General features: G+C 41.8%; 1 protein-coding gene, 1 long non-coding RNA gene and 1 other non-coding gene across 3 annotated transcripts in view; 2 read left to right on the plus strand and 1 right to left on the minus strand.

The window, feature by feature from the left end:
- The window catches only part of LOC148680292 (uncharacterized), a 790,608-nt gene that overhangs the window by 262,939 nt on the left and 502,602 nt on the right, over positions 1 to 25,067 (minus strand). The gene's annotated exons all lie outside the window — the stretch shown is intronic.
- trnag-ccc (transfer RNA glycine (anticodon CCC)) lies at positions 3,949 to 4,019 on the plus strand. The gene has a single exon. It is a non-coding gene; the product is annotated as a tRNA-Gly (tRNA).
- Positions 17,096 to 25,067, plus strand: part of LOC108183930 (uncharacterized) — a 34,940-nt gene continuing 26,968 nt past the window's right edge. The window contains exons 1-3 of the mRNA XM_087249128.2: positions 17,096 to 17,146; positions 17,596 to 17,629; positions 17,905 to 18,030. Of these exons, the coding sequence (XP_087105254.1) occupies positions 17,946 to 18,030 (85 nt within the window). The 5' untranslated portion in view covers positions 17,096 to 17,146; positions 17,596 to 17,629; positions 17,905 to 17,945. The remainder of the gene's footprint in view (positions 17,147 to 17,595; positions 17,630 to 17,904; positions 18,031 to 25,067) is intronic.

Genomic DNA, 25,067 nt, shown 5'->3' on the forward strand with positions numbered 1-25,067 from the left:
TCTTCAACTGCTCCAGAATGCAGCAGCACGAGTGGTCTTCAATGAACCTAAATGAGCACATGTCACTCCGCTGCTAGTCCGTATGCACTGGCTGCCAGTTGCTGCTCGCATCAAATTCAAAGCTCTGATGTTTGCCTACAAAGTGACTTCTGGCCTTGCTCCTTCTTATCTGCTCTCGCTTCTGCAGATCTATGTGCCCTCCAGAAACTTGCGTTCTGTGAATGAACGTCGCCTCGTGGTTCCATCCCAAAGGGGGAAGAAATCACTTTCGCTCACGCTCAATCTGCCCAGTTGGTGGAATGAACTCCCTAACTGCATCAGAACAGCAGAGTCAACTATTTAGTCTCCACTACACTTCCTAATCTGCAATTGCCTCTCTGAATATCACACTAACTGTACAAAAAAAAAAAAAAAAAAAAAAAAAACTAATACTACTAATACTTCCCTTCTTAGACTTTACAGACCTGAAACTTGCTTATAGCACTTATTCATTGTTGCTCTTGGTTGTGTAAATTGCTTCCTTGTCCTCATTTGTAAGTCGCTTTGGAAAAAAGCGTCTGCTAAATGACTAAATGTAAATGTATAGTCTACATTCAGGCAGTCATATTCTTATCATAGTCATAGTCTATCTTGAATAAAAAGTAGAATTATTTTAAAAGAATTAACCATAAAAACAGCAAAATCACTTTAGACATTTTAGATTAGTATTAACTCATAGAAATAACAATAGAAACAGTTGATTCCAGTCCTCAGCCCTCAGTTCCACTTAAGGTCTCCGTGACCTCTGACCTAGTTTGGTGGCTTCTGATAATAGTTATAAAGAGACAGGCAAATGCACTGAACATTCTTATATTAAGCAATGTGTTAACTTATTCATTAATTAAAATAATTTCACAGTTAAATACTCATTCAAATGATAAAATCATTATATTTAATAAAAAAAAATCATGAGAAACAAGATGATGAGAAAAGGATAAACGTTGGTCCATGATAAGATGGATTGGAAAGCAGAAATCCGAATCCTTCAGCAGGAGAACATGTGTTTCAGGATTGGAGGTTCAGTGGTAGAATTCTTCCCTGCCAGGCGGGAAACCCAGGTCCGATTCCCGGCCAATGCAGTTGCTCGTTTGTGTTGCTATTCTTCCAGCTGCAAGTAACAGCCTTGTGGCAGCCATACAACACAAAGGCAAGAAATAACATTGTTCAGTATTGGTGGTTCAGTGGTAGAATTCTCGCCTGCCATGCAGGAGACCCGGGTCTGATTCCCGACCAATGCAATTCTTGTTTTGTGTTGCTACTCTTCCAGCTGGAAGGCTAACAGCCTTGCAGCAATCACACCCCACTAGGGCAGTAGCATAACCATATCAACATTGGTGGTTTTGGTAGAAATCTTGCCTGCCATGTGGGAGACCTGGGTTCGATTCCCTGCTAATGCACTTGCTGTTTTGTGTGGCTCCTCTTCCAGCTCTGGTTGATGGCCTTTAAGCACTCACACAACACAAAGGCAAGGAAGAACATGGGTCAGCATTAGTGGTTCAGTGGTAGAATTCTTGCCTGCCTTGCGGGCGACCCGAGGCCGATTTCTGTCCAATGCAATTCCTCTCTTGTGTTGCTACTCTTCCAGCACTTGGTAATAGCCTTGCAGCAATCACACCCCGTTAGAGCAGCACCATAAGCATATCAGCATTGGTGGTTCAGTGGCAGAATTCTACCCTGCCATGCCTGAGACCCGTGTTCGATTCCCAGCCATTGCAATTCCTATTTTGTGTTGCTACTCTTCCAGCTCTGGGTAACAGCCTTGCAGCAATCACACCCCACTACGGGTGCAGTAAAAGCTTATCAGCATTGGTGGTTCAGTGGTAGAATTCTCGCCTGCCACATGGTAGACCTAGAGTCGATTCTCGGCTATTACAAGTGCGATTTTGTGTGGCTCCTTTTTCAGCTCTGGTTGACTGCCTTTTAGCACTTACACAACACAAAGCCAAATTACAACATTGGTCAGCATAGGTGGTTCAGTGGTAGAATTCTCACCTGCGACGAGGGAGACCTGGGTCCGATTCCCGGCCAATGCAATTCCTGTTTTGTGTTGCTGCTCTTCCAGCTCTTCCAGCCTTGCAGCAATCACACCCCACTAGGGCTGCAGCCTAAGCATATCAGTAACGGTTGTTCAGTGGTAGAAATCTCGCCTGCCACGCAGGAGACCTAGAGTCGATTCCCTGCTACTACAAGTGTGGTTTTGAGTAGCTCCGGTTTCAACTCTGGTTGACGGCATTTTAGCACTCACACAACATAAAGGCAAAGAACAACATGGGTCAGCATTGGTGGTTCAGTGGTAGAATTCTCGCCTGCCACGCAGTAGACCTAGAGTCGCTTCCCGGCTAATACAAGTTCTGTTTTGTGTGACTCCTTTTTCAGCTCTTGTTGATGGCCTTTTAGCACTCACACAACTCAAAGGCAAAAGATAATATCGGTCAGCATTAGTGGCTCAGTGGTAGAATTCTTGCCTGCCATGCGAGAGACCCAGGTCCGATTCCCGGCCAATGCAATTCCTGTTTTGTGTTGCTACTTTTCCTGGGGCCTCATGTATCAACGCTGCGTACGCACAAAAACTTTGCGTACGCCAGGTTTCACGCTCAGAATCGCTCACGTTTGGATTTACTAACAATGAACTGAACGTGGGAATGTGCGCAGCTTCACGGCAGCTTTCTGGCAGGCGTACGCACATTTTTTGTGCGTGTCTGTTTCATTTCCATTGGCGACTCCTATAGGCAGTTGTGTTAAATTCCACTCTACAAAGTGTCTGAGCCTTGCAATGGCAGCTGTATGAGACGGGTTCAGCAGGTATATAAGGTTTCCATACCATACATTTGACCAGCTAAACATTAAAGCACAATTTGCAGCAGTCGCCTGTTTTCCCAATGTAATCTGAGCGATCTACCGCACGCACATTGCTATAAAGACACTATCTGAAGATGAATTTGCATGCGTGAATCAGAAACATTTCCATTCAATAAATGTGCAAATAAAATATGTTGCTTATTGATATGAACTTATTGATGATTCCTACTTGTCTTTCTCGTGATAAATAGTTGGCAAAATCTGATATGTAGCGGGGGAAAAAACAAGAAAGAGTTCATCAGATGCTGGATTCGAGCCAAGTTCATGCTCGAACGTATCAATTCATGATCACATGCGTCTTACGAGTAGCGCCACTAAAACTGTTAAGCCTCCTGCAACATTTTACAGATATAAACCACACTATTTCTTTTTTTTTTTAATGCACTCAGTGCGATGTTCAGACCCAACTGTGTAGACTGCATCAGCTAAACTCTCCCAGTCTATTTTTTTCTTTTGTTGTTAATTCCGGAGAACAAACTTGCAAATAACACCGCTTTTCTCCGGTCTACCTCCGAAAGCAGCACCTCCAATTCACATTCTGTTCAAAGTTTCTCTTTTTGCTTGCTTTTGACATTGCTTTTTCGTTGGGTTTTGCCATTAGCATAGTAATTAGCATATTCATACGGGGGAGGAGGCAGGGAGGGTTTTTGTGCTCGTGCATGTTGTGCTCAGTTTCACGTTCATTCAGATGTACAAAAGAATATGCGTGAGATTCGGCGTACGCAGTGTTTCATACATCTGAATTTTTTTCTGCGTACGCACATTTACAGCTTTGTGCGTACGCAATGTTTTAGTAAGATTTCCACGCAAGTCTTCGTACAAGAGGCCCCAGCTCTGGGTAACAGCCTTGCAGCAATCACACCCCACTAGGGGGGCAGTATAAGCAAATCAGTATTGGTGGTTCAGTGGTAGAATGCTTGCCTGCTACGCGGGAGAACTTGAGTCGATTCCCGGCTACTACAAGTGCGGTTTTGTGTGGCTCCTTTTTCAGCTCTGGTTGACGTCTTTTTAGCACTCACACAACGCAAAGGCAAGGAAGAACATGGGTCAGCATTGGTGGGTCAGTGGTAGAGTTCTCGCCTCCCACGCGGGAGACCCGGGTCCGATTCCCGGCCAATGCAAATCCTGTTTTGTGTTGCTACTCTTCCAGCTCTGGATATCAGCCTTGCAGCAATCACACCTCACTAGGGGCACAGTATAAGCATATCTGTATTGGTGGTTCAGTGGTAGATTTCTTACCTGCTATGCGAGTCGATCCCCGGCTAATACAAGTGCAGTTTTGTGTGGCTCCTGTTTCAGCTCTGGTTGACGGCCTTTTAGCACTCACACAACACAAAGGCAAGGAAGAGCATGGGTCAGCATTGGTGGTTCAGTGGTAGAATTTTCGCCTGCCACACGGGAGACCCGGGTCCGATTCCCGGCCAATGTTATTCCTGTTTTGTGTTCCTACTCTTCCAGCTCTGGGTAACAGCCTTGCATCAATCACACCCCACTAGGGCTGCAGTATAAGCATATCAGCATTGTTGCTTCAGTGGTAGATTTCTTGCCTGCCACACAGAAGACCGTGGTCCGATTCCCGTCCATTACAATTCCTGTTTTGTGTTACTACTCTTCCAGCTCTGGGTAACAGCCTTGCAGTAATCACACCCCACTAGGGCTGCAGCGTAAGCATATCAGCATTGGTGGTTCAGTGGTAGAATTCTCGCCTGCCACGTGTGAGATCTGGGTCCGATTCCCGGCCAATGCAATTCCTGTTTTGTGTTACTACTCTTCCAGCTCTGGGTAACAACTTTGCATCAATCACACCCCATAGGGCTGCAGAATAAGCATATCAGCATTGGTGGTTCAGTGGTAGAATGCTCGCCTGCCACGTGGGAGACCCGGGTCCGATCCCCATCCATTACAATTCCGGTTTTGTGTAGCTACTCTTCCAGCTCTGGGTAACAGCCTTGCAGTAATCACACCCCACTAGGGCTGCAGCACAAGCATATCAGCATTGGTGGTTCAGTGGTAGAATTCTCGCCTGCCACGTGTGAGATCTGGGTCCGATTCCAGGCCAATGCAATTCCTGTTTTGTGTTACTACTCTTCCAGCTCTGGGTAACAACTTTGCATCAATCACACCCCATAGGGCTGCAGAATAAGCATATCAGCATTGGTGGTTCAGTGGTAGAATGCTCGCCTGCCACGTGGGAGACCCGGGTCCGATCCCCATCCATTACAATTCCGGTTTTGTGTTGCTACTCTTCCAGCTCTGGATATCAGCCTTGCAGCAATCACAACCCACTAGGGTTGCAGAATAGGCATATCAGCGTTGGTGGTTCAGTGGTAGAATGCTCGCCTGCCACGCGGGAGACCTAGAGTCGATTCCCGGCTAAAACGTGAGCTTTTGAGTGTTTCAGCTCTGGTTGATGGCCTTTTAGCACTCACACAACATAAAGGCAAGGAACAACATGGGTCAGCATTGGTCGTTCAGTGGTAGAATTCTGCCTGCCACGCGGGAGACCCAGGTCCGTTTCCCGGCCAATGCACCTTCTGATTTTGGTTGCTACTCTTCCAGCACTGGGTAACTGCCTTGCAGCAATCACAACCCACTAGGGCTGCAGTAAAACCATATCAGCATTGGTGGTTTAGTTGTAGAATTCTCGCCTGCCATGCGGTTGATCTTGAGTCGCTTCCTGGCTAATACAAGTGCAGTTTTGTGTGGCTCCTTTTTCAGCTCTGGTTGACGGCCTTTTAGCACTCACACAACACAAAGGCAAGGAAGAAAATGGGTCAGCATTGGTGGTTCAGTGGTAGAGTTCTTGCCCCCCACGTGGGAGACCCGGGTCTGAATCCCGACCAATGCGATTCCTGTTTTGTGTTGCTACTCTTCCAGCTCTGGGTAACAGCCTTGTATCAATCACACCCCACTAGGGCTGCATTATAATCATATCAGCATTGGTGGTTCAGTGGTAGAATTCTCGCCTGCCACGTGGGAGACCCGGGTCTGATTCCCGGCCAATGCAAGTGCTGTTTTGTGTTGCTACTCTTCCAGCTTTGGGTAACAGCCTTGCATCAATCACACCCCACTAGGGCTGCAGAATAAGCATATCAGCAATGATGGTTCAGTGGTAGATTTCTCGCCTACCCTGTGAAAGACCCTGGTCAGATTCCCGTCCATTCCAGTTCCTATTTTGTGTTGCTACTCTTCCAGCTCTGGGTAACAGCCTTGCAGCAATTACAACCCACTAGGGCTGCGTATAAGCATATCAGCATTGCTGGTTCAGTGGTAGAAATCTTGCCTGCCAAGCGGGAGACCTTGAGTCGATTCCTGGCTAATACAAATGCAGTTTTGTGTGGCTTCTCTTCCAACTCTGGTTGACGGCCTTTTAGCACTCACACAACACAAAGGCAAGGAAGAACATGGGTCAGCATTGGTGGTTCAGTGGTAGAAACCTTGCCTGCCACGCGCGAGACCCGGGTCCAATTCCCAGCCAATGCATTTCCTGTTTTGTGTTGCTACTCTTCCAGCTCTGGGTAACAGCCTTCCAGCAATCACACCCCACTAGGGCTGCAGTGAAAGTATATCAGCATTAGTGGTTCAGTGGAAGATTTCTTCCCTGCCACACAGGAGACCCTGGTCAGATTCCCATCTATTACAACTCCTGTTTTGTGTAGCTACTCTTCCAGCTCTGGATATCAGCCTTGCAACAATCACACCCCACTAGGGCTGCAGAATAAGCATATCAGCATTGGTGGTTCAGTGGAAGAATGCTCGCCTGCCAAGCGGGAGACCTTGAGTTGTTTCCCGACTAATACAAGTGCCGTTTTGTGTGGCTCCTGTTTCAGCTCTGGTTGACGTCTTTTTAGCACTCACACAACACAAAGGCAGGGAAGAACACGGGTCAGCATTGGTGGCTCAGTGGTAGAGTTCTCGCCTGCCGTGCGGGAGACTTGGGTCCGATTCCCTGCCAATGAAAATCCTGTTTTGTGTTGCTACTCTTCCAGCTCTGGATATCAGCCTTGCAGTAATCACACCCCACTAGGGCTACAGTAAAACCATATCAGCATTGGTGGTTCAGTGGTAGAACTCTCGCCTGCCACGCGGTAGACCTTGAGTCGCCTCCTGGCTAATACAAGTGCAGTTTTGAGTGGCTCCTTTTTCAGCTCTGGTTGACAGCCTTTTAGCACTTACACAACACAAAGGCAAAAAGTAACATCGGTCATCATTGGTGGCTCAGTGGTAGAATTCTCGCCTGCCATGCGGGAGACCCAGATCCGATTCCTGCCCAATGCAATTCCTGTTTTGTGTTGCTACTCTTCCAGCTCTAGGTAACAGCTTTGCAGCAATCACACCCCACTAGGACAGTAGTATAAGCATATCAGTATTGGTGGTTCAGTGGTAAAATTCTCATCTGCCATGCGGGAAACCCGGTTCCGATTCTCTGCCAATGCAATTACAGCTTTGTGTTGGTACTCTTCCAGCTCTGGGTAACAGCCTTGCATCAACCCCACCCCACTAGGGGTGCAGTATAAACATATCAGTATTGGTGATTCAGTGGTAGAATTCCCGCCTACCACGTGGGAGACCCGGGTCCTATTCCCGGCCAATGCAATTACTGTTTTGTGTTACTACTCTTCCAGCTCTGGGTAACAACTTTGCATCAATTACACCCCCATAGGGCTGCAGAATAATCATATCAGCATTAGTGGTTCAGTGGTAGAATGCTCGCCTGCCACGCGGGAGACCTAGAGTCGATTCCCGGCTAATAGATGTGCGGTTTTGAGTGGCTCCTGTTTCAGCTCTGGTTGATGGCCTTTTAGCACTCACACAACATAAAAGTAAGGAACAACATGGGTCAGCATTGGTCGTTCAGTGGTAGACTTCTCGCCTGCCATGCGGGAGACCCGGGTCCGATTCCTGGCCAATGCACCTTCTGATTTTGGTTGCTACTCTGCCAGCGCTGGGTACAGCCTTGCATCAATCACACCCCACTAGGTCTGTGGAATAAGCATATCAGCATTGTTGGTTCAGTGGTAGATTTCTTGCCTCCCACACAGAGGACCGTGGTCCGATTCCCTTTAATTACAATTCCTGTTTTGTGTAGCTACTCTTCCAGCTCTGGGTGACAGCCTTGCAGTAATCACACCCCACTAGGGCTGCAGAACAAGCATATCAGCATTGGTGGTTCAGTGGTAGAAATCTCGCCTGCCACGTGGAAGGCCTTGAGTCGAATCCCGGCTAATACAAGTGCAGTTTTGTGTGGCTCCTTTTTCAGCTCTGGTTGATGGCCTTTTAGCACTCACACAACACAAAGGTAAGGAAGAACATGGGTCAGCATTGGTGGTTCAATGGTAGAAACCTTGCCTGCCGCGCGCGAGACCTGGGTCCAATTCTCAGCCACTGCAATTCTTTTTTTGTGTTGCTACTCTTCCAGCTCTGGGTATCAGCCTTGCAGCAATCACACCCCACTAGGGCTGCAGGAAAAGCATATCAAAATTGGTGGTTCAGTGGTAGAATACTCGCCTGCCACGCGGCAGACCTAGAGTCGATTCCCGGCTAAAACAAGTGCCTTTTTTTTTGGCTCCTTTTTCAGCTATGGGTGGCGGCCTTTTAGCACTCACACAACACAAAGGCAACTATCAACATGGGACAGCATTGGTGGTTCAGTGGTAGAATTCTTGCCTGCCACGCGGGAGACTCTGGTCCGATTCCCGGCCAAGGCAATTCCTGCTTTGTGTTGCTACTCTTCCAGCTCTGGGTAACAGCCTTACAGCAATCACACCCCACTAGGACAGTGCTTCAAGCATATCAGCATTGGTGGCTCAGTGGTAGAATTCTTGTCTGCCACGTGGGAGACCCGGGTCCGATTCCCGGCCAATGAAATTCCTGTTTTGGGTTGCTACTCTTCCAGCTCTGGCTATAAGCCTTGCAGCAATCACACCCCACTATGGCTGCAGTAAAAGCTTATCAGCATTGGTGGTTCAGTGGTAGAATTCTCGCCTGCCACAGAGTAGATCTAGAGTTGATTCCCGGCTAATACAAGTGTGCTTTACTGTGGCTCCTTTTTCAGCTCTGGTTGACGGCCTTTTAGTACTCACACAACACAAAGCCAAAAAACAGCTTCGTTCAGCATAGGTGGTTCAGTGGTAGAATGCTCACCAGCCACGTGGGAAACATAGAGTCGATTCCCGGCTAAAACATGCACGGTTTTGAGTGGCTGCTGTTTCAGCTCTGGTTGATGGCCTTTTAGCACTCACACAACACAAAGGCAAGGAAGAACATGGGTCAGCATTGGTCGTTCAGTGGTAGAATTCTTGCCTGCCACGCGGGAGACCCAGGTCCGTTTTCCGGCCAAGCACCTTCTGATTTTGGTTGCTACTCTTCCAGCACTGTGTAACAGCCTTGCAGCAATCACACCCCACTAGGGCTGCAGTAAAACCATATCAGAATTGGTGGTTTAGTTGTAGAAATCTCGCCTGCCACGCGGTAGACCTTGAGTCGCTTCCTGGCTAATACAAGTGCAGTTTTGTGTGGCTCCTTTTTCAGCTCTGGTTGACGGCCTTTTAGCACTCACACAACGCAAAGGCAAGGAAGAACATGGGTCAGCATTGGTGGTTCAGTGGTAGAATTCTCGCCTGCCACGTGGGAGACCCGGGTCCGATTCCCGGCCAATGCAAGTGCTGTTTTGTGTTGTTACTCTTCCAGGTTTGGGTAACAGCCTTGCATCAATCACACCCCACTAGGGCTGCAGAATAAGCATATCAGCAATGGTGGTTCAGTGGTAGATTTCTCGCCTCACTCATGAAAGACCCTGGTCAGATTCCCGTCCATTCCAATTCCTATTTTGTGTTGCTACTCTTCCACCTCTGGGTAACAGCCTTGCAGCAATCACAACCCACTAGGGCTGCAGTATAAGCATATCAGCATTGCTGGTTAAGTGGTAGAATTCTCGCCTGCCACACGGGAGACCTTAAGTCGATTCCTGGCTAATACAAATGCAGTTTTGCGTGGCTCCTTTTTCAGTTCTGGTTGACGGCCTTTTAGCACTCACACAACACAAAGGCAAGAAAGAACATGGGTCAGCATTGGTGGTTCAGTGGTAGAAACCTTGCCTGCCATGAGCGTGACACGGGTCCAATTCCCGGTCAATGCAATTCCTGTTTTGTGTTGCTACTCTTCCAGCTCTGGGTATCAGCCTTGCAGCAATCACACCCCACTAGGGCTGCAGTAAAAGCTTATCAGCATTGGTGGTTCAGTGGTAGATTTCTTGCCTGCCACATAGAAGATCCTGGTCCGATTCCCGGCCAATGCAATTCCTGTTTTGTATTACTACTCTTCCAGTTCTGGGTAACAGCCTTGCATCAATTACACCCCACTAGGGCTGCAGAATAAGCATTTCAGCATTAGTGGTTCAGTGGTAGATTTCTTGCCTGCCACACAGAGGACCGTGGTCCAGTTCCCAGCCAATGCAATTCCTTTTTTTGTGTTCTTACTGTTCCAGCTCTGGGTATCAGCCTTGCAGCAATCACACCCCACTAGGGCTGCAGGAAAAGCATATCAAAATTGATGGTTCAGTGGTAGAATTCTCGCCTGCCACGCGGCAGACGTAGAGTTGATTCCAGGCTAAAACAAGTGCATTCTTTTGTGGCACCTTTTTCAGCTCTGGGTGGCGGCCTTTTAGCACTCACACAACACAAAGTCAACTATCAATATGGGACAGCATTGGTGGTTCAGTGGTAGAATTCTCGCCTGCCACGCTGGAGACACTGGTCCGATTCCCGGCCAAGGCAATTCCTCTTTTGTGTTGCTACTCTTCCAGCTCTGGGTAACAGCCTTGCAGCAATCACACCCCACTAGGGCTGCAGTAAAATCTTATCAGCATTGGTGGTTCAATGGTAGAATTTTCGCCTGCCACACAGAAGACCTAGAGTCGATTCCCGGCTAATACAAGTGTGGTTTTGTGTGGCTCCTTTTTCAGCTCTGGTTGACGGCCTTTTAGCACTCACACAACACAAAGCCAAAAAACAATTTCGGTCAGCATAGGTGGTTCAGTGGTAGAATTCTCATCTGCCGCGTGGGAGACCCGGATCTGATTCCCGGCCAATGCAATTCCTGTTTTGTGTTGCTACTCTTCCAGCTCTGGGTAACAGCCTTGCAGCAATCACACCCCAAGAGGGATCCAGCACAAGCATATCAGCATTGGTGGTTCAGTGGTAAAATTATCACCTGCCACGTGGGAGACCCAGGTCCGATTCCCGCCCAATGCAAGTGTGGTTTTGTGTTGCTACTCTTCCAGCTCTGGAAAAACAGCCTTGCATCAATCACACCCCACTAGGGCTACAGAATAACCATATCAGCGTTGGTGGTTCAGTGGTAGATTTCTCGCCTGCCACGCGGAAGACCCTGGTCCGATTCCAGTTTCTGTTTTGTGTTGCTACTCTTCCAGCTCTGGGTAACTGCCTTGCAGCAATCACACCCGACTAGGGCTGCAGTGTAAGCATATCAGCATTGGTGGTACACTTGTGGAATGCTATTTGTTACGTGGGAGACCTGGGTTCCATTCCCAGCTAATGCATTTTCTGTATTGTTTTGCTAACCTTCCAGCTCTGGTTGATTACCTTTTAGCACTCAGACAACACAATGGTAAGCAACGAGATTGGTCAGCATCGGTGGTTCAGTGGTAGAATTGAATGCCTGCCACGTGGGAGACCTGGGTCAGATTCCCGGCCAATGCAATCTGTATTTTGTGTTGCTACTCTTCCAGCTCTGGGTAACAGACTTGCAGCAATCACACCCCACTAGCGCTGCAGTATAAGCATATCAGCATTGGTGGTTCAGTGGTGGAATTTTCGCCTGCCACGCTGGAGACCTTCAGTCGATTTCCGGCTAATACAAGTGTGGTTTTGTGTGGCTCCGGTTTCAGCTCTGGTTGACGGCCTTTTAGCAGTCACACAACACAAAGGCAGGGAAGAATATGGGTCAGAATTGGTGGTTCAGTGGTAGAATTCTCGCCTGCCACGCAGGCGCCCCGGGTTCGATTCCCGGCCAATGCAATTCCTGTTTTGTGTTGCTACTCTTCCAGCTCTGGTTAACAGCCTTGCAGCAATCACACCCCACTAGGACAACAGTATGAGCATATCAGCATTGTTGGTTCAATGGTAGAATTCTCACCTGCCACGCCGGAGACCCGGGTCTGATTCCCGGCCAATGCAATTTCTGTTTTTTGCTGCTTCTCTTCCAGCTCTGGGTCACAGCCTTGCATCAATCACACCCCACTAGCGCTACAGTATAAGCATATAAGCATTGGTGGTTCAGTGGTAGATTTCTTGCCTGCCACACGGAAGACCGTGGTCTGATTCCCGTCCATTGCAATTCCTGTTTTGTGTAGCTACTCTTCCAGCTCTGGGTAACAGCCTTGCAGCAATCACACCCCACTAGGGCTGCAGTATAAACTTATGAGCATTGGTGGTTCAGTGGTAGAATTCTCGCCTGCCACGTGGGAGACCTGCGTCTGATTCCTGGCCAATTCAAGTGCTGTTTTGTGTTGCTACTCTTCCAGCTCTGGGTAACAGCCTTGCATCAATCACACCCCACTAGGGCTGCAGCTTAAACATATCAGCATTGGTTGTTCAGTGGTAGATTTCTCGCCTGCCACACGGAAGACCGTAGTCTGATTCTCGTCCATTCCAAATCCTGTTTTGTGTTGCTACTCTTCCAGCTCTGGGTAACAGCATTGCAGCAATCACACCCCACTGGGGCTGCAGTATAAGCATATGAGCATTGGTGGTCCAGTGGTAGAGTTCTTGCCTCCCACGCGGGAGACCTGGGTCCGGTTCCCAGCCAATGCAATTCCTATTTTGTGTAGCTGCTCTTCCAGCTCTGGGTATCAGCCTTGCAGCAATCACACCCCACTAGGACAGCAGTATGAGCATATCAGCATTGGTGGTTCAGTGGTAGTATTCTCCCCTGCCACGCCGGAGACCCCTGTCTGATTCCCGGCCAATGCAATTCCTGTTTTGTGTTGCTACTCTTCCAGCTCTGGGTTTCAGCATTGCAGCAATCACACCTCACTAGGGCTGTAGTAAAACCATTTCAGCATTGGTGGTTCAGTGGTAGAATTCTCGCCTGCCACGCGGTAGACCTAAAGTCAATTCCTGGCTAATACAAGTGTGGGTTTATGTGGCTCATTTTCAAGCTCTGGTTGACGGCCTTTTAGCACTCACACAACACAAAGGCAAAAAACAACATCAGTCAGCATTGGTGGTTCAGTGGTAGAATTCTCGCCTGCCACGCGGGCGACCCGGGTCCCATTCCTGGCCAATGCAATTCGTGTTTTATGTTGCTACTTTTCCACCTTATCAAGCTAGTTTTTACGCAGCAGATGCCCTTTCAGCCGCAACCCATGTCTGGAAAACACACACACACACACTAAAGACAATCTAGCAGCTATGCATGTTGAAAACAAATATTGTTTGATAAAGTAATCAGTATGAAAGCAACGCTATGTCTAGCTTCTCAGTCTGAGCTCATTAGAGTTATTGCGACCACGCCCACGAAGCTTTGACATTACAAACAGCCTGCATGAGGAGCGCGCAACAGTAGACTGTGTCAGGAAAAACACGCCATTAAAATGAACTGAAACTCAGCAAATACTCGACAAAGAAACATGTGAGATGTTTCTAAAGAAAGCTTGATTTGTCTACTTTTGCATTAACCAATTCAAGTCGAAAACAAATAATCTTTCATGTAATTCGTATAAAAGTAAGGCAGGTACTGATTCTCCTGTCGCCTCATTACAACGAACGTGATCCCGCCCGCAGTGAAGGCGCAGTTCATATGGAAATGAACTGAGGTGAGCCAGCCAGCCAGGTGATAATGTGCACGCTCCCCGAGACATGGCATCAAACGACAAGCTTTATTATAGTTACTTATTTTGTTTGAACGATGGCACGCTACACGGGTGAAGAAGCACAGTACTAAACAGCGACAAAGAATTTACCTTCTCCTCAGAGGAAGAGCGCGACTCTGATATATATATATATATATATATATATATATATATATATATATATATATATATATATATAGCGTGTAATGATAAACATAGGCCTATATAATGAAAAATGTAATGTTATATATATATATATATATATATATATATATATATATATATATATATATATATATATATATATATATATATATATAAAAATTATTATTATAATTATATGTATATTACAAAAATAAATACTTGTTTACAATACAGGTGCTGTTCTGTTTAAAATTCCTATGTGGTAACTGAGTTTATTAGGTTTACTAGTATTGAGTTATTTTGTGTGATAGTTAAATATATTTTTAATAAACTGCAAACAAAAAAATATATAAATAAACTTATTTATGCAGGTCTTTGTCTTCTCTGGTGTTACTCACTGCATAGTAATGATAGTTCACGCCTTCTCGCATAAACTATTTTCACACAAAAAGTGACTTAGAAATTTTAATTCATAGTATTGTTTTCTGTGAGCAAGTGAACAAGATGATTCTCACATCATTTTGAAGCAAAAACACTAGACTACCAGATCCAGTTCTCAAAAGTCTTGTGCACAAATGTTCTCTGTGTGTTTCACGACCTTGTTTCATGGATTTCAAAATTTTAGTTTTTCACTAACCACGCATAAAGGTTTCTTTCTCAAAAACACAAACACATACAAACATGCTGCTTAGGTATTATTGTAGCCCAACTTGTGCTGTTTACAGTGTTATCACACATTAGCCATTAAAATGTTTTTAAGATACTGAAAACAACACAAATGTCAGTGCATGTCAAAACTTCTCCAGAGCCCCAAAACACCCTCAGACCCCAGAGGGTTAAAAGTCATTTAATTAGGCAATAAAACAATACATTACAAAAACATTTTAAATGTATAAATAAATAGACACTTTTATTATTGTATTATTATTTAATTCATGTTTTAAAGGCTGATTAATCAAACAGTAAAAAATTGTATTAATAAATCACAAAACACATTTTAAACAGCTTTTTAAATAAGCATTTGGCAAATGCTTTTCTCCCTATTTGCCGCTTGGTTTTCTTTTTCTTTTGCCACATGCTTTTCTCAAATTGAAAATAAATCAAGTTAAAAATTGCTCTGCTGTAATGAGCTATTGTTTTCTTCTGTTAGGAAAAAAAGACAGTTAACAGTTTTATCTAGATTAAATGACCTTGGTGATAAAGATATAGAACAAAATGAACTTCGTATTTTGCAATCAGAGTTGGATGACTACTATACAGAGAAAGCTAAAGGAGCTTTACGATCTAGAGTGAAATGGATAGAAGAGGGGGAGAAAAATTCTTCATACATTTTTTTAAATTTAGTAAAGCAAAGGCAAGCTTCAAAAACTATTAATAAACGTAGCATAAATAACAATGTAAGTGTAGTGATCACATCTATTCATGTTATTATATGAATCCAAATTTAATGAGTGATTGTGACTTTTCCTTTTTAAAAGATAAAGTTCCTATTATAGATGACAGCTTCCGTGAAATGATGGAATCTGACATTGTTATCTCTGAACTTGATGTTGCTATTTCTAAAATGTCCAATGGAAAATCCAGGCATACACGGAATTACAGTTGAGTTTTATAAACATATTTGGCCCGAGATGAGGTTTTTAGTTTTTGAAGCACTTAAGAAAAGTAAAGACAAAGCAGAACTATCGACTTCTATGAAGCAGATTTTAATAACTTTAGTTCCATAGCCAAGCAAAGACAAATTATTTTTAAATAATAGGAGACCCATAACTCTTTTGTCCAATGATTTTAAATTGCTCTCTCATGTATTTTCAATAGACTCAAAAAAAGGTATAGGCGAGATAATTAATGAAATACAATCAGCTTTCATTAAAGGGAGAAGTATTCACAATCATATCAGACTGATAGTTGATATGCTCGATTATAGGTATTTAATTCCTCAGACAAGTTTATTTCTATTTCTAGACTTTTTCTAGTCATTTGATACCCTTGAGCATCCTTTTTTGTCTTTAGAAAGTCTTTAGAAACTTTTGGGTTTTGTCCGAGCTTTTGTAGGGTAATTTCCATGTTCTATACTGATATATTCAGTAGTAAATCTCTGAATTCAGGATCATCTCCTGGAGTTTACATCAAAAGAGGAATCCATCAAGGATGTCCCATCTCACCTTTTCTTTTTAATATAGCTGTTGAACTTATGTCATTTTATTTTACAAATTCAGAGTACACTTTAGGTATTAATATACCTGGTAGGACTTTTAGTTTAAGTCAGTTTGCTGATGACACTCTATTAATTCTTAAAAATACGGAGGTGCTCCCTTTAGCTCTTGTCAAAATTTCTGTTTCCTAAAGCTTCTGAATTCACCTTAAACCTAAGAAAATGTGGAGTATTGACTATTCAGAATTGTACTTTAAGAGAATTAGAGTGTATTCTAGTAAAAGAAGAAGTTAAATATTTGGGAGTTACCATCTTCATCTTCATTCTGTTAATAGAGAATGTGCAAATGTTAATATTAAAATGGAAGGGATGAAAAAATCCCTAAATCATTGTCTAGCTAGAGACCTTTCCATATTGGGTGAAATTCTTTTGACTAAGACTGAGGGATTATCTAAAATATATATAACTTATCCTTTATATACTCCTCCCAAAATAGTTAAATCTATAAATTCAATATTATTTAAATTTATTTGGAAAAATAAATCACATTATTTACGTAAGAATCATATGATCAAAGAGTATGAATATGGAGGTTTAAAAGCAATCGATTTTGAATGACTTCATGGCACTTTTAGAGTTAAATTCTTTCTCTGATGTTGTGAACTTTATTTATGTAGATCTTTTGTACTGCTCCTTGCTCCTTGTTGCAGTTGTAACAATTTCAATTTATTTTATATATTTGTAATGGTAAATATGCCTTGCGATGTTGATTGTTCCATTTTGTGATGTAAACTTTTTGCAACAGTAAAAACAAAAAAAAAAAACACTTATACTTAGTAGATTAAACAAGTTTTTCAAAATTGTGTAAAAATGTTTGGATTAAAAGTTTTGATCAACTTCAAATACTGAATGTCTGTGTATTTGAAAGAGAGAGAGCAGATATGTTATGTGAGATGTGAAAAGGAGTGTGAAATTTATCATGGCAAAAAAGCTGAACAAAAAAGACTTTTATTTTGGCGTGTTGTGTGACGTCATAAGGCTGCGCCGCTTCCGCGCTGCGGTTCAACTGGAGGAAGGTTTGTTTCACAACTTTACACAAATATAAACCGATTGATTAAAGTTTCAGGTTTTCCCTTCGATATTATATACCTGCAATTGACTATTATTTTAATCCTTTATACAACGAAGTACTATTTTAATAACAGTAATCGAGGGCTATTGTTTGAACAACAGAAATGTGTGTTTTAATGAAGGTTTTATTTGTTTACTAGCATAATGCCATTCTTATATAAGTATACAATATTATATATATATATATATATATATATATATATATATATATATATATATATATATATATATATATATACTAGTTTTTATCAGGTCATTTGTTTGTGGCTATTATTTCTTGCTTAGACTTACCTGATTTATTTTTGTCAATCACTCTCATATAAAGAAACTGTTGAAGCAAGTGTTGAAGAGAAGTTATTTTGTTTCTGTTCATTGTTTTGTTCATTTTAAACAGAATAAAGTGTCCAAACACAGAGAAAAACATAGAGGTAAAGTTGGTTTTATATTTACACATTCAGACTTCCCCCTTAATAATATAATTTCAGAAAAGTATTATTTGCAAAAACTAAATAGTGAAATCATATTAGCAGCCAATGACTATCAAAGTACAACATTGTTCACAGTTAAATAAACAGTGTTAATGTTGTTTTCAAGTCATACTGGCATGTTAATTCCACTCGAATATTCAAAGTAACATGATAAACAATACATAGACTTCTAAATGAACGAATGTGTGAATATAAAACCAACTTTACCTCTATAGAAAAACTCCTGCTGAAGCGACTGATCTCCACACTTATAAAGATGGCGTTTATTAAAGAGGAGAGTGAAGATGTGAAGATTGAAGAAACATTCACAGAGAAAAAGGAAGATCCGCAGGAACAAACAAGTTAGTTTTTATTCAGATATATTTTAATAAGAATACTAAATTAAATCCATGTTGCAGCCTTGAGTGTGCTGCTTAGTTCTCCTAAATGCAAATAAGCACTCATTGAAAGACAGGAATGAGTTTCTTTTGTTACTTGTTCTCATGTCTTTTGTCATTATGTATTATTAGTCTCCCATTTCTCTACCTTCTTAAGGTTATTGCTTTTCTTGTTCTCCTACTGTGTGTAAAGCGTCCTTGAGCACTGTCGCTATATAAAATAAATAAAAACAATAATAAAAACTTAAACTGAGCTGACGATATTTGACCTGCAGTATTCTCATAGAAGATATCTGCTATTACAGTGATAGTGTTGGCTTGGTACTTTCCATTTGCATATGTCACATTGATCAAAATTCCCTTTTTTTCATCAACTTCTTTATGGGTTTAAACTTGTTTCTAGTAGTTGTTACTAGTTCTCACAGATTGTATCAGAGTTAGAATTAAATCTTTATTATAATAAATAATTATCAGGGCTATTGTATTTAAACAGGGTTTCTGCGGAGACCTAAAATGTCTTAAATTCCAAAATCTAAAATTTTGCCCTAAAAAGTCTTAAATTTACTGAAACGTTATGCTGTAGGTCTTAAAGCTTTTTTAAACAAGTCTTCATTTTCCTGTGTTCATGTTTTGTTACCCAATTTGGTCAAAACCCATACAATCACCAACAATCCATCTTGATAAAACTTTCAACCTTTATTTAAAAGGTCATTTTAACTCTGTTTATCATAATGGTAAAGACTGCTGAGGATATCCACCTGGACAGATTGTTGTGAATGGATTTAGTTTATTATAGTTTTTAAAACTTTTAAAACATTTGTTAATTAGTTTTTTATTTTAAAGAAAGTTTATTTTGGAAAAAAGTGTGTGGATCCAAGTCGAGCTCTCTTGTTTTTACACAATATTTAAGATATTTTGCTAAGAAATATCTAAAATATTTTAATGTTATTATTAGTTTTGATTTATTATTGTATTATTAAATATTTTATATAAAAAATATTTTTTGATAGGACAAATAAAAATCTTTTTCTTCTGGGGCATTTGAAAAATTCCTTGGTCTAAAATTTCATTCATAATGGTCTTAAAAATGTCTTTAAAAATCTTAAATTTTACTTGGTGACACCTGTAGAAACCCTGATTTAAAGTATGTCAGAAAATGTGGATGACTCTAATTTTAAATATGCTGAATGAAATGGACACTAAAATAATTAATTATTATAAAACATTGTACAGTTTTCTAAACTATAAGATGTTGCTGTGGGACAACATGACGCAAAATAAACAAATTATAGTGGAACAATAACGTTTAGCATTGCACTGACTACAACTGGCCAACAATCTAGTCTAAAAATGACTTTGCTGTGTAAGAAATGGATTACAGCATGCTGATGATATGCAAACGTTTGAGTGTGAAGTTCATCCGTATTGACCATATTTTTCACGTACCAGCAGGCGCCGCTATTGGAATCTTTTTGCTTTTTAAAGAATACATTTTTAGATCCTTAAAACAGTGTAATGCTGCTTGTCTTTGATCTTGTGGGGGAAACCGGAGCACCCAGAGAAAACCCACGCCAGCTCGGGGAGTACATGCAAACTCCACTCAGAAATGCCAACTGACCCAGCCGAGGCTCGAACCAGCAACCTTATTGCTGTGAGGCGACAGCACCACCTACTTTGCCTCCTCGTCGCCCGACAACACTGATTTATTTGCATATTTTTATGCAATATTCCAGTTTTGCAAATAAATTTAATTGGCATTTTTGGATGGAAACATAGCTGTAAGGTTTGGAGCTTACGCTGCTATTCTGAACCAATAATCAGAAACAAAAAGCAGTTGAAGGATGGCGTGTTTAAATCCATTATTTATCTGACTCCATTGTAATTAATATGACTCCATCAAAGTTGTTATTATCATTGATAAAGAAAAAGAATCTCAAAGCTTAAAGCAGGTAAAGTTGTTTATTAATTTACATGTTTGAATATACAGACAGTAGAATGAAACAAACTAACATACTGTATAAAGAAATTAGCTGTAACATATGCACTGCTAAGCAACAAAGACAGTGAAACTGTCTTTGTTAGCATATGAGGCTACGCAGCCGTGTGCAGGAGATGCAGAGTAAAAGCCATTCTCCCAGATCAACACTTACCTTTACGTATTATACCCTGAGCAAAGCATTGTTAAAGATTAGTGAAACTCAACCCACAAAACCAGCTGAACATGAGAGAGCACAGTTGAGGAGATAAAGTGGGTGAGAAGAACATTAACATACTCTCCTCAGGCCATGACTCAACAATAGTAAATATATTGTATATTGAAATACAAGCAATCAATGTCTCTGTTTATTTTAGCACTACAATGCTTAAGTCATAAACTGTCAAATGACACCAAACATGATAAAGCTATTTGAAGGAAGATCACAAGCAGAAGAATTGTGCATGGTGAAAAGCACATGGTTACTGCAAGCAAATGGCAGAGATGTGTACAGGAGCTGTGATCAACTCTGCCAAGCCAGGAGGACCTATCCCATGCTTGCAATGTCTTAGAAGTCCTTGATTAGCATAGAAGGAATATATAATAGAAGAATATATAATTTTTCTCATCCTGCTTACCCATTACCTACATTTCAGTCACACAAAGAACAAAGTCACGTACGAGAAAGACTTGTTCTTCTTTAATTAATAACTAACTTAAATTCACAGACCTTCGACAGAGACATCTACTGTAAGTAGATTAATTGGATTATTACTCTTCTAAAAACTGTTTTAGTACTTCTTACATTCTTATTATTCAACTATTTTAATTGATTTTTCCAAAGTCTTCAATTTTTCCACAACACACATATTGAACAACAAATTAACATGGTACATAGCTACAGACATACACCCCATAAAGAAAAAGGGTGAAAGATAAAAATAAATTAATTAATAAAAATAGATCAAATAAATTAGGAAACTAGGGATAAACTCTCACCAAGGATATAATAACCTCTGAGCGTTCAATGTAGGAGAGGAAAGGCTGCCAAACCTCTAAAACTTTTTTGTAGAGTCTTGGATGATGTACTTAAGGTGCTCGAGTTTAAGACGTGATAACAATTCTAATATCCAATGTTTGTGGGATGGTGGGTTTGTTTTTTCCATCTTAGGAGAATCAGGCGTCTGGCCAATAAAGAAGAAAAGGCAATGATCATGATTACATATAGATGAAAATGATCTAAAAATATTGGCCCAAAATTTATACAATCTAGGGCATCGCCAGAACATCAGATCTGCTGGCTCCAAACCACATCTGGGGCAAGATGAATCTGACCCTGGATACATTTTTGCCAGCTTGCTCCTAGATAGGTGAAGCCTAAGAAGCACCTTAAACTGAAGAAGACCATGTCTAATAAATGCAGGGGATGAGTGTACCAGTTCTATGGCATATTGCCAGGCTGTATCTGATATTTCTAGTCCCAGTCCGTCTTCCTATTTTAGCTTTATATAATTTAGGTAAGGGGAGGCAGTTCTTTAGACCACTTCATACAACATGGACATCATACCCCTTTGGTATGGGTCCATATTTACCAATTCATCTATCCAACATGCTTATGGTTGGTTCAGTGAAGGAGAGAAGTGTTTTTTTACGAAACTATGGACTTGAAAGTACCTAAAAAAATTGTCTCCAAAAGAAGAGCTTCATCAAATACCTTGCACAACAGTGGTGTTAGCTTGGCAGTAAACTTCTTATAAAACTCGGCCCGAAGCCATCAGGGCCTGGTGCTTTTCCGGTTTTCAATTTTTTAATTGCATTTTCAATTTCAGAAGGTGTTATATTTCATTCTAATGCCAACTGATCTGAATCACAAAGGTATGGCAATTCTAAATAATTGAAAAAGCTCTCAATACATCCAATTTCGTTTACCTCAGAGCTGCAAAGGGTTTTATAAAAGTGTTTAAATGGATCATTAATTCCCTGTTAATCAGTAATAATACTGCCCTCACCCTTACTAACTGCTGCTATAAAACCAGCTGCTGAGGATTGTTTCAGTTGGTAACACAATAACCTGGCAGCTCGTTCGCCATGTTCATAATGAATCTAGCGTGATCTTATGTAGAGATCCTTTGCATTTTCACTTGTCAGGGAGTCATTTTCTGCTTGCAGAAGGAGTCTTTTCTAATGGAGCTCTTCAGAAGGTGATGTTGACTATAGCTGATCAATTGTATTATTTAATTCATAATCTCTGTAAGCCGTTTTGACATTTTTTTATTTGTGCTAGCTTGATATTAAATAATCTGTCCTTTTATAAATGCTTTCAGAGTATACCATAGGATGCTCAAACTTATCTCTGGGGATTCGTTTATCTCAAGGAAGAAATAAATTTAAGCATCAATAACTTTTACAAAATCGTCGTCTGCCAAGAGTCTTGAGTTAAACCGCCATGTATGTTGGAGGATTCCATTGCCTAAAAACATAGCTTTAGAGAGACTGGACAATGGTCCGAAATAACAATACTACCATACTCTACTGCTGACATTAATGCCCCATTCACACGGGGCTTCAGCGTCAACGCTTGACAGAGGGCGTGTCTGAAGTTGGGGCTGACGTGATCGTCATAGCTGCGTTAGCCAATGAATTTAGTCAGCAATAGGCCACAGTCTGAGCTGGTGTATTTGCTTACAGCGATCTGTCGGATGATGCTTCCATCGCCGCTTGAAAAGTTGATCAAGTCCCAACTTTTGCAGCGAACAATGCCTCTGAAGCAGCGTCGACGAATCCACAATGCAGTTCGGCAACGCCTGACGTCACCCATTCAAAGTGAACGGGAAGCGTTGACGCTGATGCCCCTTGTGAATGGGGCGTAAGGGACGTAACTGCTTGTCCAGGAGAAAATGGTCAATCCTGGAATAGGTTTGATGCACAGGTGAATAAAATTCAGGAGGTTCGCCTCTTAAAATTATATTGTGTGTGTCAAGACTAGGCAAAATTGAAAATAAATCACTGAAAATGTGTACATTGTCCTAATTAGGAGCATACACATAGGCCAGGACCACAGACATGTTAAAAGTTTGGATTATTATGTATCTGCCATTTTTATCCAGCACATTTGACTCAATGACAAACTGTACATTCTTATGTATGAGTACAGCAACGACCCTACTTTTGCTATTGAAGTTTGAATAATATATTTGTGTATAGCCTCCTCTATTCAGTTTAGAATAGTCATTTTTCAACAGATGTGTCTCCTGTAAATATACAATATCGGATTTGAACTGTTTTTAACTGATTTTAATTGTTTCGTTTTATTGGGTGATTTAGCCTCTGCACATTCCAACTGGTAAAGTTTGTCTTTACTCCACCCATTTTATGTGCTGTTGAAAACATTTATCAGAAGCATCAGAAGCACCCGAAAGGTATCTGTGGGTTTTGTATGTAGGGGGATGTGTGGGGGAGAGAGAGGAAAGAAAAAAAAAAAGAAAAAAAAAAGGTGTGATCGCACATACACTTTTATAAACACGAAACAACACAAGATTGAAACCTTGGTGTCAACTTACACACACTTCCACCTACTCGCACTCTTAGCTAGCTGACCATGTGGGACCTCACGTATAAAACAAAACCATTTGAACAGCTCTTGATGTTTTATGACAAATCGACCCCATTACTGACAAAATATACTTGAGAACTAGAAATAACAACAACCAACATGTGCTATAGTGGTTATTTAAAAGTTAACCGGAGAGCGACATTAACATTTGTATTGTCATTCACAGCCCAGTGTACTGTTGTCTTTATTTCAGTGGCTTTCTTTAAAATATCCTTTTTCGGAAAAGTAGTGGCATTTAATCACGAAGGCGCATGGCGCTTCCTTGTCATCCACTGGTTTGCTGCATAGAGTGTGGTGTGCCTGGTCCAGAAGAGGAGTCTTCTCGAGGTTTAGTGTATCTTTTAGAAGTATCTTGCATGATTATATGCTGTCATGGCTATAATATATATATTTATATATATATAAATGTTGCTGTAATAAAGGCCAATGAAGAAAAAATGGCCATGAATATCAAATCACTTTTATTGTCACATCATCAGCAGCACGTGTGCTATGATGAGTGAAAAGCTTAGGTGCTGGCTCTAGACAGTACAAAATACAGACAGTGCAAATATAACGACAGTGCAAAATACAGATAGTACAATATAATTTGGCAGCATTATAATTGTTGACAGCGATATGTATAATGAATATGTGTACCCATAGTTGTAGGCAGTATTGTTTTAGGTATGTATTGGTTAAAGTGCAGTGCATCCCACATATACATGGTGTGCAGTGAGGGGTATTAAGTGTTCATCAGCCTGATAGTCTGAGGGAAGAAGCTTTCCTTTAGTCGGCTGGTGCGCGACTGGATGCTGCTGAACCATTTGCCTAAGAGTAGCAGAGAGAAAAGTCTATGGCTTGGGTGGCTGGAGTCGCTTATAATTCACTTGGCTTTCCTCATGCACCGCCTGGTGATGTCGTGATGGGAGGAAAGCTCACCTCCTACTACGCGTCCAGCAGTTCACACAATTCTATGTAGGCCTTTGCGATTGCTGCTGGTGCTATTTCCATACCAGGTGGTGATACAGCCACACAGGATGCTCTCCACAGTGCAGGTGTAGAACGAGCGGAGGATGTGAGGGCTTATTCCAAACCTCCTGAGACGCCTGAGGAAGAAGAGGCGTTGTTGTGCCTTCCTTATCACTGCGTCTGTGTGAGCAGTCCATGTCAAATCCTTAGCAATGTGTACTCCAAGAAACTTGAAAGCGCTGACTCTCTCCACTGGTGTCCCGTTGATGGTGATGGGGGTGTGTTCTCTCTTCTCCCAGCTCCTTGGTTTTGCTGATGTTGAGTGAGAGGTGGTTTTCCTCACACCACTGCGTCAGAGTGTAAACCTCCTCTCTGTAGGCCATCTCATCATTATCTGTGATTAGGCCCACCACTGTCATCAGCAAATTTAACGATGACGTTGGAGCTGTGTGTGGCTGTACA

This window comes from Danio rerio, chromosome 4 (assembly GCF_052040795.2).
Source record: "Danio rerio strain M-AB ecotype USA chromosome 4, GRCz13ab, whole genome shotgun sequence".
In the NCBI taxonomy this organism is placed as follows: domain Eukaryota; kingdom Metazoa; phylum Chordata; class Actinopteri; order Cypriniformes; family Danionidae; genus Danio; species Danio rerio.